This window comes from Trachemys scripta, chromosome 2, assembly GCF_013100865.1.
Source record: "Trachemys scripta elegans isolate TJP31775 chromosome 2, CAS_Tse_1.0, whole genome shotgun sequence".
Classification (NCBI taxonomy): Eukaryota; Metazoa; Chordata; order Testudines; family Emydidae; genus Trachemys; species Trachemys scripta.
The window spans coordinates 79,809,226-79,829,316 of NC_048299.1; the positions used below are offsets into that span (position 1 = coordinate 79,809,226).

Genomic DNA, 20,091 nt, shown 5'->3' on the forward strand with positions numbered 1-20,091 from the left:
CACTTGTGAAGAATAGTTGCCTTACAGCAGTCTCCTCTGCAGAAATCAATGTAATCAACTAATATAGCTCTGTATTAACAGTCCCTTTTTTCCAGAATGGAATGTTTAAGCCATAAAAACATTGGTGGAAGGAAAAGAAGAGTTCATACGAGTAAAACAGGAGCTGCTGACCTTTTTTACAAATTTATTTCTGTTCTGTTTAGAAATCTCAATATCTCTGAGACTCAACCAAGGTCACTGTGTCTCCTTCAAGAAAAAGTCATGCTGTCAGACAAAAATTTTCCCAAATTATTCAGCAGGGTAATAACACTGGTTTTATTTAAGTGTGTCACATCCATTTCAGTTATGAATTGCTTTAGATAGTAATACAACAGTCTTTGTGACATGCTTTAGTTACCAGATACATTACAAGGGCTATTATATTTAGGTCATTCAGAATCAGAATTGTGTATATATTTTATATGCACTATGCAGTCTTATATGATAGAGCCCAGTTTTGCCAACCTCACACAGAGCAGTATCTTCTATGAGCTTTCCCGTTGGTTCTACTTCAATAGGGACTAATGAAGTAAGACATGGCTCAATGTAAAGGTGACACAATGAGCCTTTGTGCATTTTGTTTGTTTGTTTTTACTTAAAATGTTTTTGCATTGAGTTTATAGTACTCATTCATTGATTCTCTCTTAATGGTTTGAGAAATTTATAAAGTTTTGTTGTGACTCCATCTTCCCCCTTAGACTTGCAAGACACACTTAAAAAAATTTTTTTTTTCAATTTGCATTTAATCAAAAGTAAATTTAACTGTTTTACACAGAAAATTCCAGGTTTGAGGCTCTGAATTTGTTTGTGTTGAACAGTTTAATATGTATGGATTTTAAAAACACTTCAGATTGATCATAAGGCCTTTAAAATTCCTAGGATTACAGTATATACAGGACCTGAAAAAAAATTGGCAAAAGCAAATGCCTGCTACAAAACAGAAATGCCAATCTTGTCAGTTCAATATGAAACACTAAAGATTAAATTTTTTTCTTGTTGAGTTCATTGTTTTCATAGTTCTTAATGTTTCCCAAAACTTAAAAACTTATATCAGTTAACAGATATAATTTAGATTAATTTTAGGATTAAAGTTTGATTCTTATTTTTTGCAAGTAATTCTTAATTTAGTTTAGTTTGAATGGCAGATGTAATGAATTTACGTGTCTTGTTTTCCAACAGTTTTATGTGCTGAAAGAGTGGGCCAGATGACTAAAACATACAATGACATAGATGCTGTTACACGACTTCTAGAAGAGGCAAGTATTCTTTTACACAGCTATTCACTTTATGACAAAGACGTAACCTAGATTGTGAAAGAATCTGTGTTGATAGAAATTGCCTGATTTGTTTTCAGTCATGGTGAAACAAATATTATAAATGCACAGTCACTACATCTCATTGGAAGGGACATACCTTTATTAATAAAAGGTACTTAGTTTGTTTACATCATTTGTACAAATTCACCACATGTGTTCATACATAGCTAAAGCAGATTTATCTCACTATTGCCAGAATAGAAAAAGTGACATACCATACTGAATGATGTGAGGAAAAAAGTTAAGGTTTACATGAAATCATGATGTTGGTGGGGGGAGAGGAGAAGTGAGAGTGTATTTTTGTTTTCCAAATATGCACAGTATTATAAATGTTTTTTTTAAACTAGAGCACATAAAGCTTGCAAGTCTATTTATTGTTTATATTATTTATAATATTTATTATTGATATCTCTGTGTTTATAATCTTTAGGAAAATATGTAGTTACCAATTGATAAACAAACCTCTCCTCCTCTCCCATGTACTTTTCTCTACCCTGCCTCCAAGTTTTTCTTTATTGCATTCTGGTGCCTTTATATTTATATACCCACCATAATATATGGCCATTAATTTATTATGATTGAGGCTAAACGTTTCAAGTAATAGCAGAGAGAGAAAAATGACCTACAGGATAAAATTTTTGTACTCACTAAATATCCTAATGACTTAATATTAATTGATCAAAATGAACTCTATTTTTAAAGTATCAGAGGGGTAGCCGTGTTAGTCTGGATCTGTAAAAAGCAACAGAGAGTCCTGTGGCAGACTACATCTGTTAGTCTTAAAGGTGCCACAGGACTCTCTATTTTTAAAGTAAATGTAAGCAAATATTTTTGGAAATTATGTTTGCAAGGCATTATTCAGATGAAGACTAACAATGCGGTCTTTGTTCTTGATAGTTTAGAACTTAAATCTTAGTATTTTGCTCTGCTTCATATTGTGGTAATGCTGCATTTGTTTCACACTACAAAGATCTCTTAGTACAGCAGACCCATTTCATGCAGTGCTAACCCAAAATACCTGAACTGGTGCATTCTTTGACCGCGAAGCTGCAAAGGAATAAGCGTGAGCGCAAGTGCCTGCATTAGTATATCTTGGGTGTAGAATTGAGGCCTTTGGTTATGCTTTCACCTGAAATCTTTAAAAACAGTTTCCTATGTACTATTCATGTTAAACCCCAGATACTTCACTTACAATGATTATATCTGTAGCACGCCAATGATAACTGTTCTAATTACTCTTGTATTATGCATACACGTCATGCTCTTTTTGTTTATTCATTTGCTTAGATTCATTTGCATGGTTTGTAAGCAGGTATTGTATCCATCTGGAAACTTACAAATATCCCCTGGTTTTCTTTGAATATGAAAATTTCTTAAATTCTCTCCTAGCCCTAGAGGCACGTGGTTTTGTTTGTTTACATAGGGCTGTAGCCAACACAAAATCATTTGTGTGCCTGGTGGCTGTTCTGAGGTGGTAGTTCCTTCCATCACCCCTTCTAGTAGTGGCAGAGCTAGTCATTCTGCATCTGCCCAAGCCTGTCTCCTCCCTGAGTCCACAAAGCTTGATTTCTATAGAGCTGTAGCAGTCTAGCCCCTGTGAACAGTGTGGGATGCACTGAGCCAACAGTCTAAAGCAGAGGGAGTTCTTTCCGCTCTGTCTGGTTGTTAAAGAGGCCATGTGACCTGACAATGGTGCATCTTTTGCTAAATTCTCTAATGTTGCTCAGTGAGAGAATATATGAGGCTCATTGAGCCAAAGTTTCTTGTTAAATCTCTTTTTCTCATACGCACATGTTTGGGCGTAAGCTCTTCTCCCCCAAACGGTGACCGTAAGGAGAGACCCCTCCAATTCGATCTGACAAGTCACAGTATCTGTGTGTATTTATCCTTCACAATCTTTAATGTATTTATCCTCACTCCTGAGATGTAGGGAAGTGCTATTATCCCCATAATTCCAAATTGAGACCCAAAAGGTATGTCCACACTGCAAATAAAAATCCATGGCTGGCCCGTGGCAGGTGGCTTAGGTTTAAGGGGCTGTTTAACTGCAATGTAGATGTTCGGGCATGGGCAGGAGCCCAGGCTCTGGGATCCACAGGGCTCTTCCTTCCTCTCTGTAGTTTTATCTGCTGCAAATATTTTTCTTTTTCATTTTGACCTTGTACAGTGGGCCAGCTGTCTATGCTGGCCTATTACACACCATTAGCATATTTTGTATGGCCTTCTGGAACTTTCATAGTCCGGAAGGCCATGCATAATTTTGGCTGGATAGGGCCCTTGGTTTCTAATGCAAAAGTAGACTTAGCTTGACATATTGGAAATCACTTAGAGACAGCACTACCAGAGAATTTAAACTATCTTAAATTATTTAAGAATTATATCAGCACTGGTAATTGCTATCTACTTTTCTACTCTTCTACTGCATGGAGACACTTGAAATACATGACATTATTGTGAACCCATGTCACTGGCAATGAATCACTAGCTTCTTTTCATAGACTTTGTCTTTATCATCCATATTACAGTCAATAAATGTTAGTAATAATGAGTGTGACACTTGTCAGCCAAAATAAACAAGCACATAATAGCTACTTTTAGCAAATAAACTGAAAGGGATAAGTTTAGTTCTCAGAGGAAGGAACTGAGCAAGAGGAGAGAAGGCTATACAAGGAAATTGGCACCATTACTGCACGTAGACTTTTACAAATGTAACACAGTAAAAATGCATCTTGGTAATTCAAAATCCTATAAGTGCTATAAAGTTGACACCCTAAATTCATTGCCCTGTCCAAAAGGGCTCACTCTCTAATGCCTTGGTCCTGCTTATACTTGGGCATGTGTTTTACATCAATTGGGGCTACTTCTGTTTAATGTTAGGCATGTGCATTAGCAGGATCAGGTCCCCAATCTGTAGTATATTTAGCATGGTTTACTGTCCACACAGGGTAAGGCTGGTCCTGTGTGTGTGTGTGAGCAAGGGAGGAGAGGGCGTAGAGAACCTCCTCCTGTAACTCTGGGCACTTGGATGGAGGAAGCAGGATGTCTTTAGACTTGTGAGACTGATGGGCTAGCCAACCCTGGGGAGGGGAGGGGCATGCTAACAGAGCTGGCCCAATCCAGGGGGATGGTGATGCACATTACACCCTTTCAAAAGGTGGTATGACTGTTATATCTGAGTTCTTTCATCCAGGGTTTTTGCCACCCCAAGCGGCGGGGCGGGGGGGAAGCCGCGATCGCAATTGCACTCCGGTGGCAGCTTCACCGTGCCGCTTTCTTCTTCGGCGGGAATTCAGTGGCAGGTGCTTCTCTCTGAGAGGGACTTGCTGCCGAACAGCCCGACGTGCCGCCCCAAACACCTGCTTGCTGGGCTGGTGCCTGGAGCCGGCCCTGCTTTCATCTCCAGGAGTTCCTTCAGAGCCCCCACAGGCATGTTGGCTGGATCAGCTCCCTCTAAGGTCTGGTCTACACTAACCTCCCAATTCGAACTAAGGTACGCAACTTCAACTACGTGAATAATGTAGCTGAAGTCGATGTACCTTAGTTCGAACTTACCATGGTCCAGATGCAGCAGGCAGGCTCCCCCGTCGAGTCCGCGTACTCCTCGCACCAAGCAGGATTACCGGAGTCGACGGGGAGCACTTCTGGGTTTGATTTATCGTGTCCAGACAAGACGTGATAAATCGAACCCAGAAGTTCGATTGCCTGCCGCTGAACCAGCGCGTAAGTATAGACAAGCCCTAAGTATACCACTTGTATCCCTATCTGAGTGCAGGAGGCAGTGACTTAAAGCTATAGTTTGGCCTATCTTCTTTAACATAGTCACCTCTATTTCTGAAGCTATCAAAAGATAGTATAATGCAGATTCACAGCTGCTGCGTAAATTTTGCACTTACTAGAATTTGTTTTCAAATGGAGCAGAGGAGAAACTGAGAAGCACATTAGCATATCCAAGTGTACTCTGTCTGCTTATATCTGTGCTTTGCTGTGCTTTCAGAGCTCTTAAAATATAATCTGTAATGTTCCCTGCAAGCACTCTACCAAAAGGTGCAAAGAAAAAATTGCATGGTTACTGACAATAATTTTTCAAATAGAATAAAAGAGCTGGAATTAGATTTGCTTCAATTAACATTTTTACATTACAGTAAGGCTATGCTTTCATTTGTACGGTTCATTAACTGTACATGTCAATTTTTTTGGATTATGTAGGTGTAGTCTAAGCAGGAATAGGACAAGAAAATGAGCAAAAATTGTTGGTTTCTTTGTTTTTGAAGACTATTCATTCTTTCCTTTTTTCTAGCACAGATTTAACCTTTTTTGACATGGGAGAACCAGTTATTTTCTAAGTGAACAAAAACATTGAAAATCAATGTTCTTTTCTTTCCCTTTTACAGAAAGAGCGGGATTTAGAATTAGCTGCTCGAATTGGCCAGTCATTGTTAAAGAAGAATAAATCACTAACCGAGAGAAATGAATTCCTTGAGGAGCAAGTAGAGCATATCAGGGAAGAGGTAAGGTCATATACATGTGTACTGTCTCTACACCTAATGATGCTGCGGATCCAGAAAAACTCTTCTCCCTAGCTTTAGCTTGTGTGTAGTTAACTTTCTGATTACTTGTGTATAGGATGCCAATCTGAACGATAACGATTCTAATAGAATATTGTACAAAGTTCATTCTACAAATATGATTGATGAGATCATTTGGCCTACAGGGCTCAAAAAAAAAAGGGAAATTTTAAAAAAACTATGGGCCATTCGATTTTGCTCCACCTCAGGCTAAATTCTTTGCTTAAACATATTTGTCCCTATTTTATTTTGTTTCATCCCCCCGCACTTTCCTCAAACCCCATTTTGACCTTATTCACCTCCTTTCCCTACATTTCCTTCCCCCCCTCTTTCTTTCCAATATTTTCCTCTCACTTCTCTAGCTCCCTTTTTACCTAGGTTCATTGCTTGCACTTCTCTTTCCACAATATTCAGCTTTTTTTTCTTTTGTTTCTTCTCCCCCCATATCTCAGTGATTATCACGTCTCTGTTTGTTTCTCTCCTTTCCCACCTGTAAGAGATTTTTCATTCCCCCCCCACAAAAAAACTTCTTTTCTGTATTCAAGCTGATTTCCGTTTTTAAATAAAATCACTTAAATGCTGAACCTGCTCCCCTACTGCAGATGAACATAAACATCATACCACTCTATTTAAGATGTATTATTCATATAAAGTGAGATTTTTAGTAGTCCACGATCACTAAAATCATGTGCATTGTACTTTCTGTACCCCTCTGGTATCATGCCTCTTTAACATACCCAGCTTCATATCCATCAGGTGCTTGGGTGGCTCAGGATAAATTACTGTGTGGGTTCTATGACATGATGAATGATGCTTCTTCAACATATGGTCTGCTTCAGAAAGCAGCAAAGTTACTTGTTGGGTTAAAGAAATAGATATTAAACAGAACTAATGGTTTGGGACTTAGTATCGCCCATCTAGATTTGTTAAAACCTTCTGGTTTATGGTGCAGTGGTTTTGCTATTTTTCAGTAAAATGTGGAAGAATCTGGGGGTGTATGTGTATGTACGAAGGTTTTTGTGATATGTATGTGTGTATATTACAATTTTGGATAGCAATAGTAATGTGTTAGGTTCTTTGTATACATATTGTGTGTCTGTGTATAGGATGACATGGTGCAGGTCATCCCAAATGAGTGCTGATTTAAAAAAATAAATAACACCATAGAACACTATAATGTATATTGTATGTGCTATATATGAAATATTATAAACATATTTGAGAAATGTTGAGAGTTCTGAAAATTATCTTCAGGATTATTTATTGCATCTCCCTGAGTAGAGAGCCAGATTAACTAAAAATGTCACAACGCAACGTCTGTTAGTTTGCTGCCTTGAAGAGCTAAAAGTGAGTTCTGGGTCCCTCCTAGAAACACTTGGTGACCTTGAGCTGAATCGTGCCCATCCTGGGCCTCTTGCGGGTGCACTTCTTGGGGGAAGATTAAGAAAGGTTGAGAAATTCCACAGTTGGTGGGAGGGGTTGAAAACAGGTTGTTTTTTAGAAAATGCTTGTTTATGGAAGCTTCTCTGGGATTTGTGATGTTAGGGTAAATCTGAGCAATGCTATAATGAGCAAGTTATGGGTGAGGCAGTTACAGGTGCATGATGCATGGAAATACACCCAATATATGGAGGTGATCTCTATGGGAGAAATTCCAAAGCAGGTGACAAATGAATTACTCACTCACCTTTGACAGCATTGCCAGTTTGGCTGCGTTATTAACAGCTTTCTTATACAAAAAATGTCATGATTCATCTAGGAAATTGCCAGCTTCCCAGTGGGACCAATGATATTAGGGTTTAAAGTCATAACACTTTTGTGTGTAGAAAATCTGAGGTGAGTTTTAGTAGGTTTTGATATTTCCTCTGAGTCCTGTTCAGTTGGGAGTCATGATAACTAAGGCAACTGACTTTGCAGCCAGAGGGATACAATATATAGTCCCTATAAATTTCTTTTAAACGTTCCTAAAATAGTGCAGCATATGACACATACAACATACCTGATGGTGGTGTATGATATATAGATTTTATTGGCACTTTTATGGGATGACGTGGCTTCTTTACTCATGGGTAGTGCAGCCATTCCATATTCATGTTAATAGTCTTTGTGCCACACCATCATGTATCCTCAGTTTATTCCATGGCTCTTCATTTGATACACGTGTTGCCTTTACATTAACATGTAGATTTTGTATTTTAAAACCTATATATCATTGTGAGGAATAGACTCTGATCATGTTCTGATGAAAACTGTGACTTTAACCCACATGTTTCAGGCCAGTTTTTCTCTTTATATTGTCTCTTACTTGCCCTTCTTAAATACCAATGTCTCCTTCACCTGCAACAAGCTGCTTTTGTGTGATCACTTCAAAACAGTTTGAATTTCATTTTTCCTTCTGTCAAGAGGACAGAGCCCTTTCCTTCCCAGTCTTATCTAATTGCTACTAATTTCTACCCTGTACAACTCTTTCCAGTAGTACTAAATTATGAAAACTGAGACTCAGACCTACTGTTTGGCACTAGAGAACAAAAGGTGAGTGCACTGAAGCAAAATGCTGTACTGTATGTCGGTGCACTTTAGTCACCGGGTACCTGCTGTTTTGGAAGTATTTTACTAAAGTCTTCAATGTTGTATTGGACAAATTCTCTTGATTATAAATTGCGTTGACTGCAGAAATAACTGTTCAACCTTCAGGTAGCACAAATGAGTGTAGCTTCCCAAGTAAAGCCTGCCCACCCAGTGCTGTGTTGCAGTGTTTAAAAATTAAGGACGCTGCAGCTTCAAGATCAAAATTTCTGTCATTTTGCTGAAATATGACATTACCATGTACAACCTAATCCTGCCTGCTTTGAAATCTGATCTAAGAGCCAGAGTAAAGTGAACTGTCAGTCTAGGATAGAGTGGAAGGAGATTGTTGGATTTTTGCTCTTCCTAGTTATTCTGGGTTATTCTATTTACTTTATTTAACCTTAAACTTCTTTCCTGTTCTAGTCATCTCTGTTGTGTGCTCCTGCAGCAGCTAATGCAGTGCTAGCTAACTCACCCTCCGTGGGGACTGTCAGCCCAGTGACCAGCAGTATATGGTCACTCTCAAACAGTAGAGCTTTGTAATTTTCATTTAATTGCTAGATATTGCACCTGAGTTAGTGTTTGATGTTTGCTGAAGCTCAGTGTTTGGTGGGTTGAGCCTACCACACTCATTTCCAGACTGTTTTTCATCAGAGCTAGTTTTCATTTCCTCTTTTACAGTCAGAAGGGGGGAAATACTACACTGAAATAAGACTTTTAATCCACTAGAGCAAAAGGTAACATATGAAAGATAAGAGGATCTCTATCTAGTTAATGAATAAAATATGTGATGTAATTGATGTTTTCATGTTAATAAATACTTAGTCCTACAGTGTTGGAGAAATAATGGGCTTCATCCTGCAAACTGTTGCTCGTGGTTAGTGGATCTCTCATCTGAGTGAGGACTTATAAAATGGGTTTTGGATTTTAGATTGTTTCTGCAGAGCTGGCAATTAGGAAGAAAAAATCTACACCTTTTCATTCCTAAAATGAGCACATTTGATACAGAGTAAGATATAATAAGCATGGGATTCTATGATACCACTTCTATAGAATCACTTTTCAGAGTCAAAGTGCACTCAGAAGCTAATAGTTCTTTGCAGTCTATGCAGCACTGATGTAATGTGCACCCTATGGCAAAACCTACTAAACGGTGGATCTGCTACATTCTGCACCAACTAAAACTTGAGTGGTGTCGAAAGGTAACCCTATATGGAGAGAATTATGATAATCCAGTCTGAAAGTTACAAAGGCAGGGATAATGGTGGCCAGGACCATGTCCAAGTGAAATGGTTATAATCACTGTGTCAGATGCAGCAGAAAAGAAATGCTAGGCCTGATTTACAACTGCTTTACTCCATTGAAATCAATGGAGTAATGTTGGTGTAAACCTGGGACGGTGAATCAGACTCATGGAGTGAAATGAGACAGACCATTTGCCTCTCTTGTTTCCTTTAATAGCAGTGGGTAATTGGATTCTTGCTTTCTTTAAAAAGAAAGGGGAAAAAAATCAAATGACTGTTTAAAGATTTTTCAAGAAGTAAAAATTGTTTCCAGTCCATTCATCAGGGTGGTACAGTGGGCTCTTGACTAGTCTGAAGGAAACATATGAAAGATGAAAAACAAATTGATTTAATTATTAAAAATATAAATATGTTTAGAAGGGAAGTGATAGATTTACGCTCTTTTTTGCTCAGGTTTCTCAGTTGCGCCATGAACTGTCCATGAAGGATGAGCTGCTTCAGTTTTATACCAGTGCTGCTGAAGAAAGTGAGCCAGAGTCCATCTGCTCAACACCGTAAGTTAGCAGATCAGTTCACTTTTCCTGAATCTGAACCTTCCAGGGATAATAGCAGGAAGTTTAAGAGCAGTGTTGATACCCTTGAGGGTGGCAAAATTAATCCTGAATGGAATAAAGCTACATTCATAACTTAAACCTCCAACTTGCGCCGCACATTTTCATTTGTTAATGTTTGCATTGGAGTAACTGAACTGATTCGAATGTGGGGAGGGAAGGAAAAAGGAGGACAGGAGGACAGTGGCATATGATACCATAGGCTACTCTAACTCACATTGAGGCTGGCATAGACCACCCCACAGGATCAGTGAGCCACCTGGCATGTACCTCCCCACCATACCATCTTTCTGTCTGCAGGGGAAAATCTGGCCAAGTGATGGAAGACTAACCTCCATACTCACATTGCTTTGGCTGGCAAAGACTTGAGGCATTGCTAAAATATGGTGCACTGTTTGACAGCAGAGGGAGGGGATAACGCATGGATTACAGTCTTCTCTGGACAGTTACCTGTCTGAGCAGCACGGCAGACTTTGAGGAGCCTGCCTGCCCTTGTCCACTTGTCTGCAGAGTTATTGCAGCATTCAGGTGGAGCATGTGCAACGTGATTCATGAAGCTATTGTATTATTTTTTGTAAGTCTGCATGTGAAGGTTGCTTTCTTCCTAATATCTGTGGATGAATAGCTTTCCTACAGGAAGTGGGAGGAATAAGGAAAATTGTCATGGTTACTTTTAAAATGAGATGAAAATGTGTGTTGTCACAAATAACTTAAAGTGAAAAGTCTGAATTTCACACAGCTCTGGCTGTTATGGGACCTCTGTTAAGCCTTTTCCCATTTGTCATTTCCAAGGTTTCAAGTAAAATGGGCCTAAAGTAAATGTTAATGGTTATGTTACTAGGTTGAAGAGGAATGAGTCTTCCTCCTCCGTCCAGAACTATTTTCACTTGGATTCTCTTCAAAAGAAACTTAAGGACCTTGAAGAGGAGAATGTTGTGCTTAGATCAGAGGTGAAATCACTCCCTTGTGTACTTTGTTTTTAATAATTGCAGCCCTGCTTCCCTCTCCCTTTGAAAACCAGTGCTCTGCTGATGATTGTTAAATAAATATTCTTAATGGAAACCCTCATAGGGGAAGGCTATCTTACATAACAGATCCCCTTGTAATATAGCAAATCACCAATTTTGATCTTAAAATAGTGTTAAGAGTCCAACTGAAACCTATCCATTTCAGGAAATTCAGAGCAAAGGCTTCATGTGGAGGGGACAACATAGTTCTATAAGCGTGTTAGGGGACAGTATTATAGCCTAAAACCTGAGCGGGTCACGCAGACTGAAAACAAAAATGGTGTTAGAACATGGCTGACCCTTGCTGTACCTGCAGGTTGGCATAGGATCCTTAACCCATACCAGTGTTAGCAATAGGTACAAATGTCTTACCTAAGTATAGAGAGAGGCAGTATTACCTTAAACTCTAAATGGCCTTAATTTGTGGGTTTCAAGTCAGGCCTTTAACATTATTTTAACATTGTTTTTTGTGGATTCATATTTTTCCTTTTATTTTGGGACTGTTCAAAAGAATAAAAAACATGTATGTGGGTTGATGGAGTCCGTCAGAGTTAATATATGTTTACTGTGACGGCCACGTACCAGATAAGTAATTACATTTGTGATTTTTCAATGCAGTTTTTGAACTTACAATATTTGGGGATATGTTATAATTTGCGAACTCTCATTGGTGTTTAGATGAAATACCATTCTCAGATTCACAAATTCATTAACTTTCCATTACAAATGTAAGTCACTCTTTTATAAAGTATGTTTTGATCAATGTGCAGTCTACTTCACCTTTATTATGAAAACACCCAGGGAAGATAAGTAATGTAAATATTATGTTGTGGGTATTGTGAGGGTAATTAAGGTGGGGCTGGAAGTGAAAGTCTTCTGGCTTCAGGGGTTATAAAAGAACACTTTACACTTAAGTCCAATTGCGTAGCCAATGCTTTGGATGAACTGTAACATATAGTGTTTAATTTAAACATGTAATATCTTCATCTATTTTAGAGATCTCAAAACGTATCTGTTCAGGTGATCAATTTATACACTGTGCACTCCCTGCATGTGGTTTCGGTCATCTTCATTCCTGTTAAAATAGTGACACCTAGTGGGTGCAAATTTCTGCATCAAATCTGTGGATGCTGAATGTTCATTTGGCCCCCTTTTTTTTTAGAGATTGAGGGGAGACAAGGGGAGTTGGGGTTTTCTCACTGTCTTCCTGGAGTTGCGATTTGAAAAAAGGATTTGCTTTTTTGAAGCAAATGGAAACACTACAACAGATTAGAAAACAACCAAGATGCTAATGTGCCATATTTTGATGTGGACCTTTTGAACAGGCCTGTCAGCTGAAGACTGAAACAATTACTTACGAAGAGAAAGAACAGCAGCTTGTAAATGACTGTGTGAAAGAGCTGAGTATGTCCTTTTTTTTCTTCTCCTTTTTCACATCTGATGTTGTGTTCAGTGTTGTTGTAGCCATGTCGGTCTCAGGATATTAGAGAGACAAGGTGGGTGAGATAATATCTTTTATTGGACCAACTTCTGTTGGTGAGAGAGGCAAGCTTTTGAGGTACACAAAGCTCTTTCTCAGGTCTGGGAAACAGATCTAAGGAACAGCACTGTGTAGCTCAAAAGCTTACCTCTTATCACTAACAGAAGTGAGTCCGATAAAAGATATTACCTTATCCACCCTGTCTCTGTAATTATTGTGTTCAGCCATATTTAGGTTGAGCTGTAAATTCATAAATGAGTCATTTAAATGAATCATTTGCCCTGTGTTCCTTCATTTCCTTACAAGTATTATCTGTCTGTCTTTTAAGACTGGTCATGAGAAGAGAAACAAAAAACTAAAAGTCCCTGCATTCTTGTCACTTTTCTACCTTTACTTTATGAAATAATGTACGAGAAAGGCAGAGCCATTTTTCAGCCTGTCAGCTTCACATTTCATATTGGAATTACATCACTTAAGACCACATTTAATGTCAAGATAATTCAGCTTTAAGTACAAGTCCTTGAACTAAAATGTAACATTAGAATATATCTACAGTATCCACATGGGCCATCAATGCAGACATAATGATCAGGCATTGAAAGAGATGGAAACTTTCAGATGATTTATTAGTAGGCTTGGCAGAATTTCATTTTTTTTTTATAGTTTCAGTGGATAATATTAATAACACCAATGTTTACTTGTAAGCATTTTATCCATTTTAAATTTTCACAGTTGTGTGAAATTATGGGTTTTAAGTTTTGGTTTTTTATTTAAATGTTCAGAGTTGGAAGTAAATATGGGGGGAGTCAGAGAATTATTTAATGACGTTGAGGTTAAAAAAATTAAAGCTTTATGAACCATTAAACACAAACTATCAACATCACATGTCAAATATAAAAAGTAAATACAATTAAATCAACAAATCAGACCTGTTTTTAGTATTGATTCACTAGTCTATTTGTAACAAGCGTAATTCAAAAGTCGAAATCACTGGATTCTGACTCTTAAGTTTTCAAGCAGCATTTTTCTTTCTTTGCCTGTCCGTAAATTTGGATTATTGTCGATGGAAATATTTTTTCATTGGTTAGTATGTGTACAGTGAAATGGACATTTACTCATAGAAGTCTCATCTTTCCAATCCTACTTAGGTACCAATGCACAACAGACAATTTAGGCTTAAAGAAAATGTGCATAACATTTTTTATTTAAAGATACTTTTCTTCTTCTTAGTGAGTGAGTCTAGGTGAATACATTAGCATTTCTTCCCTGTGGTTAACATGAAAATACCAGTTCAGCTTTATTATGATATATGTAGAGGTAACCAAAGTGCAGCTCATTGAGTTCTACAGTAACTGCTTGAACTTGATGGAGCAGTATGTGCTGGGATTTGCAGTTTCTCTGGGCCACACCTGTGTATTATCGATGACAGCTGCTGCATTTTGTTCCATTTAATTTAAATTAAGTGCAGTCTTCAGGTTCCTGACAGGCTGACAGTGTCGCCTCTGCTGGCAAAGTTTGGATGTTCCAGTGTTAAAGGACTAAATTCTCTAAATATGTTCTTACTTTTCTATCAGTTGAAGCATCAGGCTCAAAGAACTTAAAACACAGCAGGAGTTAAACCATTAGGATCACAAGTTTATGCATGAAATAATGCTATTTTCAGACATTCTAAAACTTCTTGAATGAAGTTGAACTGGATCTCATTTACTGCACAGTTAGTAGGAAAGTAGCCATGAAATTAGGCATAAAGCAAACTTTTCATTAACGATAAGTTCCACTGCAAGACACTAAAAAAATGCCCTAATCTTAGAAATGTAGGACGGGATGGGACCTCAATAGGTCATGTAGTCTAGTGCCTTGCACTGAGGCAGGACTAAGTACTATGTAGACCAGGGGTCAACAACCTGTGGCACACATGCCAAAGATGGCACGTGAGCCGATTTTTAGTGGCACTCTGCTGCCAGCCGGAGTCCCATCCGCCGGCCCCACTCAGCCCGCTGCCTGCCTGGATGAACGGAACCCTCGGCCGGCAGTGGGCTGAGTGGGGCCGGCGGACGGGACCCCAGCTGGCAGGGGCCGCTCAACCCGCTCCCAGTCTGGGGTTCTGGCCCCGGCCCCGCTCAGCCCACTCCCAGTCTGGGGTTCTGGCCACCGGCCCCGCTCAGCCCACTCCCAGTCTGGGGTTCTGGCCACCGGCCCCGCTCAGCCCACTCCCAGTCTGGGGTTCTGGCCACCGGCCCCGCTCAGCCCGCTCCCAGTCTGGGGTTCCGTCCGCCAGCCCCACTCAGCCCGCTGATGGTCTGGGATACCGGCTGCTGGCCCCACTCAGCCCACAGTCAGTTTGGAGTTCCAGCCACTGGCCCTGTGCCAGCCAGGGTCCTGGCCCCGCTCAGTCCACTGCCAGCCTGGGATACCAGCTGCTGGCCCCGCTCAGCCCACAGCCAGACTGGGATTCCAGCCACCCGCCCCCTGCCAGCCAGGGTCCTGGCCACCAGCCCCATTCATCCCGCAGCCGGCGTGGGATACCAGCCGCCGGCCCCGCTCACCTCGTTGCGCTATTATTTACTTTACATACAATAATAGTTTAGTTATATAATATAGACTTATAGAGAGAGACCTTCTAAAAATGTTAAAATGTATTACTGGCACGCGAAACCTTAAATTACAGTGAATAAATGAAGACGTGGCACCCCACTTCTGAAAGGTTGCTGACCCCTGATCTAGACCATACCAGACAGGTGTTTGACTAACCTGTTCTTAAAAAGCTTCAATAATCGCAATTCCACAACCTCCTTAGGTAATTTGTTCCAGTCCTTAACAACCCTGACAGTTAGGAAGTTCTTCCTAATGTCTGACCTAAATCTCTTGCTGCAATTTAATCTAATGTACCCATCTTTCTGTTGTTGAGAAAGATAGGTTTGACCTGGCTGTTTAACGTGTTTGAATGTTACAATGAAACCCAGTTACAGTGAAATAGAATGAAAGTTTCGAATTTTCAGTGCATTTCAATGTGCAAACAATTTTACAGTGAATCTTACTATTGAACTTTACTGTTTCTATCACAATTTAACATACTGCCTTGGTACACCATCTTCACTGTATTTGCAAGATGTCAGTTTTGCCCACAATAGGAAATCTTGTTAGCAAGTATACAGCCCGCATTGCAGCATCGGTTCTCTATATTTTTTAATATTTTTGTTGTTGTTGTTACTTTCTCAAAGAGACATTATCTTTCCGTGTTTTGGAAAAAGATTCTGCTGCATTAAGCAACATTCTTCAGAAAATTCCTCTTTTTATAGAGAGTGGGCGTTGAGTTGTGATTGCTTCTCTCTTGTTAAAGGGGATGCAAACATCCAGATTTCCAGTATCTCGGAGGAGTTAGCAAAGAAAACTGAAGATGCTGCCCGGCAACAGGAAGAGATCACCCATCTTCTTTCTCAGATAGTTGATCTACAGAAAAAGGCAAAATCTGTAAGCAATAATGTTTGTTACACCCCTCAGGAATTTTTCCTTTCTCTCCCATGTGTGGCAGTCTTGTTTGACTTAAATCTCTTGCATGGTCATTTTTTAATGTAAAAAGCAGACCTGCCTTTAAGGTTTTTCTTATAGAAAGATATGGATACCTGATTTACCCATTTCATATTAAATATAATTCATCAAAAACAATGGTTAAATTCATCTTGAGTAATTAGAGGTGATATTCTGACATTGATTTCAGCAGGGTAGGATTTCACCGTAGCTGTTTCAAATAGAGGATATCCATTGATTTCCCAGAGCCTAGATGTGAATTTGGGAGGAGAGAAATATTTTAATAGTGGATGCAGTCTCATGACCGTTTAGCCAATACAGATACATATATAATATAAATGTCCCACAAGAAGGAGAGTGGGAGAATTTCACTATTCACATAATTAAGAGCTGTCCTGGAAAAAAACATGTAATCATTGTATTAGTATGTCTACCACTGTTTGGTGTATTTTAGTGTGCAGTCGAAAATGAAGAACTTGTCCAGCATTTGGGAGCAGCTAAAGATGCCCAGCGTCAGCTCACGGCAGAAGTAAGTATCATGAGTAATACTAGAATGATTTGGTAATAGGACAGCAGCTTTTCACTTCTAAATTACCAGTTTAATCCAACCAAGACTGCTAATGACAAAAAAAGCTTTTGGCCCCTCATGACTGGTCTATGTGAAATGAGGTCTTGGTCCCAGTCCATTTCTCGATGCAGCAATGTATTCCTCTCAGACAGGTCCCTGTTCCCATAAACATATGCACAAGTGTGTCCGTGAGCACACACAATTGACATGAAATGGCGATCTTGTTAGCCATCTCGGGAAAACAAGGATTGAAATGGGGTAGGAGGTATAACTAACTTCTGCACCTATCGTGGTTGGAACCTTTAGGTTATGGGGTAGGTCTGTTAGCAGGGACAACCTGGGGAAATTTGCATTTACTGTACTCACAAAGAACAATCCAAAATTGTCGATCAGTTACCTCTCATGGGCACTACATTCACATACAAAAAGTGTGTGTTTAGCTTTTTTTTTTTTTTTTTTTTTTAAAGGAGACTATTTAAATATTAGATTAACATATAATGTAAGTAGTTATGGAAAACTGTCTTAGAGTGGCCTTGATTTAAGATTGTGTCCAAATACTTTAGAACACTAAAAATCTCATTAAAATGTTCTTTATCTCTTATAGTTTTTGCCATTATAGTTGCTATATTTGTTGCATATGCATTCCATATGCCCAAATAATAATATCTAGTTATTGCAATTTACGTATAAATATAGCATTTGTTCTCTTTTTAAACAGTTTCCCACCCTCAGTAGTTAAAGTAATTGTGGCACTTGCAGGGCAATTGTGCGGCCAACAGTGTGTTGGAATCTTTCTGACTATGCTTGTTACAGTTGCGGGAGCTGGAAGACAAGTATGCAGAGTGCATGGAAATGCTTCATGAGGCGCAGGAGGAGCTGAAGAACCTTCGGAACAAGACGATGCCAAATGCCATATCACGTCGCTACCACTCGCTAGGCCTCTTCCCCATGGTGAGAAGATGTTTAAATGTGCTAGTACAGTGCCAAGCGTAATGGGTTTATGATCAGCGTGAAACCTCAAAGCACTACTACAATACAAATAATGAAAAAAACCACTACATAAAAATTTTCCAGGGCAATTTTGCTCTGTTACACTGGTATGGATCTCTGAAGTAATTCCATTGATGTCAGTGGCACAGATTTACCGAATGACTGCAGTGAAGATGTGTGAAAGTTGCACCAGTGTAACTAAGCAGCAGAATCTGGCTCTGTCATTTTCTCCATTTCTCACTGTTTCTCCATTTCCCACTGTCGAGAGAGAGCAATAAAAAACTTCTTGTGACTAGAGCATCTTCGTACACTCATAGTAGATCCCCAGTAAAGTTTGTAGTTTGCTTTTCTTACATTCCCTTTTTAATATCCAGTATGGGCCAATTTAAAACACATTTAAGATCCAGGTCTCCTCAAATACAACTGGTTATTGTACAAATTCAGCTGGTAGCTGCTTGTGAAATGCATGAGCTAAGAAGGAGTTGTATACTTTGTTAATTTTTTTTTCAAATGATTAATTGGTCAGGGAAAAGAAAGTCACTTAGGATGTTGGATGTTAAGCATTTAATGGACTTGGGGACTTACTAGCATTTAACTAAGTAATAATAAAAATTTGGTCCATTTCAGGAGATTAGTATCCAGTTGTAAAGACTTGATGGCCGAAAGTGCAGCCCAGAGCTTTTAAACACTGCTGAGACACTAATAACCTTGGAAACACATTGTGCCAAGGTAGTCATTACAATTTTATAAGCAGAACATTAAAAAAAGAAAACCTATGAATATATTCTAGTTTTAGTGTGTGAAAGAAAAAGTGGGGGAAAAATCCACCCACTCTACTATTAAATATGTAATGACTTGTACATGAAGGGAAGCATGATTTTATGCCAGAAATACAGGTCTGGAAGTCAGGAGATGTAGGTTCTGTTATCACCTATACACATACATTTTCTTGGCATCTTTGAGCAAGTCACTTAACCTCCCTGTACCTCCATTTCCTTCTCATCTTCTCTACCCTGCAGTGGTGCTGTGATGCCATTTGCAATAATGTTTGTAAAGCACTCATCCGATGGTAGGCACTATAGAAGTACAAATAGTAATTATTATTTGTTATTACATCAGCCATTCATATTTTTTGCTTAGTCTCCTAACGCTGAAATCTGTTTTTAATTTTAGAACTTCTTTTCTTGCTAGAAATCTAGAAATATTACTAAATTGTGGGAATATTAATTTCATGATATGACAAGAGTTTGTTTGTTTTTGATAGGACTCTTTGGCAGCAGAGATAGAAGGATCAATGCGAAAAGAACTGCAGCTGGATGAACCAGACTCTCCTGACGTAACGTAGGATCAATACAATTGGCTCCTATATTCTGTGTTTAAAAAAAAAAAAAGTCGATGCAGTTGATTTTATCCAAAATGTATTACCATTTGCTAGAAGAATAATGACCCCAGGGTGAAATGAAGACTCTTTCAAAATGCAGTTCCTAGTAGAACTGCTGTCCACATCACAAAAATTGTCATCGCTGTAGATGCTTGCTTGTTTTTCCAAGAAAAGACAGTAGGCCTGGAAGCTGAGCTGCCCTCTCATCCCAGGGTTGAGGAACATTGACATCGTGGTTTGGGGAAGCTTTCACTGTTGTGGATAAAAGACTCTCATCTTCAATTTTGCTGTCTTACATTTTTCAGTAGTGCTAAACCTATATTTAAAAAAGAGAAATTTAAAAATAAGACAGTCTTTTAATGAAACATGGAGCCATTAAATCATTTTTTCTCCAGAAAGGTTGCAGGCTGAAAGCATGACTTGTCAGTTGTGCCATGCGTTTTGAATGGGTGCATTTAACATGTTTCCTCATTTTCCTGTTTCATTCTAAATGTGAAGTTTACAAGGGTCCTGCTATAAGAGCCTTTTTAATACAATCGATACAACCATGCCATTTGATAGAACACTTTAGGTGACCTGGTGCATTATAATACAGTTTGGGCTTGCCTCTGTAGACCTGATTTAAATTGTGTTAAAACCACCTCACAGATTTCTACAGATCAGGTAAAAAGGTTGCAACATTCTTTGGTCTCATCTACATAGGCAAGACCAAAGTGTTTAATAACACTGCCACCTGGTACTGTAAAATCTGCTATGTAAATTTGCCCTAAGAGTTCTTGTAAACTTCTCTTTGT

The 20,091-nt window shown here is 38.9% G+C and overlaps 1 protein-coding gene across 7 annotated transcripts in view; it reads left to right on the forward strand.

Annotated features, from left to right (window-relative positions):
• The window catches only part of TRAK1 (trafficking kinesin protein 1), a 118,061-nt gene that overhangs the window by 70,756 nt on the left and 27,214 nt on the right, over positions 1-20,091 (forward strand). For all 7 annotated transcript variants that reach the window (XM_034760999.1, XM_034761000.1, XM_034760996.1 and 4 more), the window contains 9 exons: positions 1,219-1,295; positions 5,747-5,863; positions 10,186-10,286; positions 11,185-11,293; positions 12,676-12,754; positions 16,171-16,301; positions 16,813-16,887; positions 17,740-17,877; positions 19,181-19,257. In XM_034760999.1, the coding sequence (XP_034616890.1) occupies positions 1,245-1,295; positions 5,747-5,863; positions 10,186-10,286; positions 11,185-11,293; positions 12,676-12,754; positions 16,171-16,301; positions 16,813-16,887; positions 17,740-17,877; positions 19,181-19,257 (878 nt within the window). In that variant the 5' untranslated portion in view covers positions 1,219-1,244. The remainder of the gene's footprint in view (positions 1-1,218; positions 1,296-5,746; positions 5,864-10,185; positions 10,287-11,184; positions 11,294-12,675; positions 12,755-16,170; positions 16,302-16,812; positions 16,888-17,739; positions 17,878-19,180; positions 19,258-20,091) is intronic.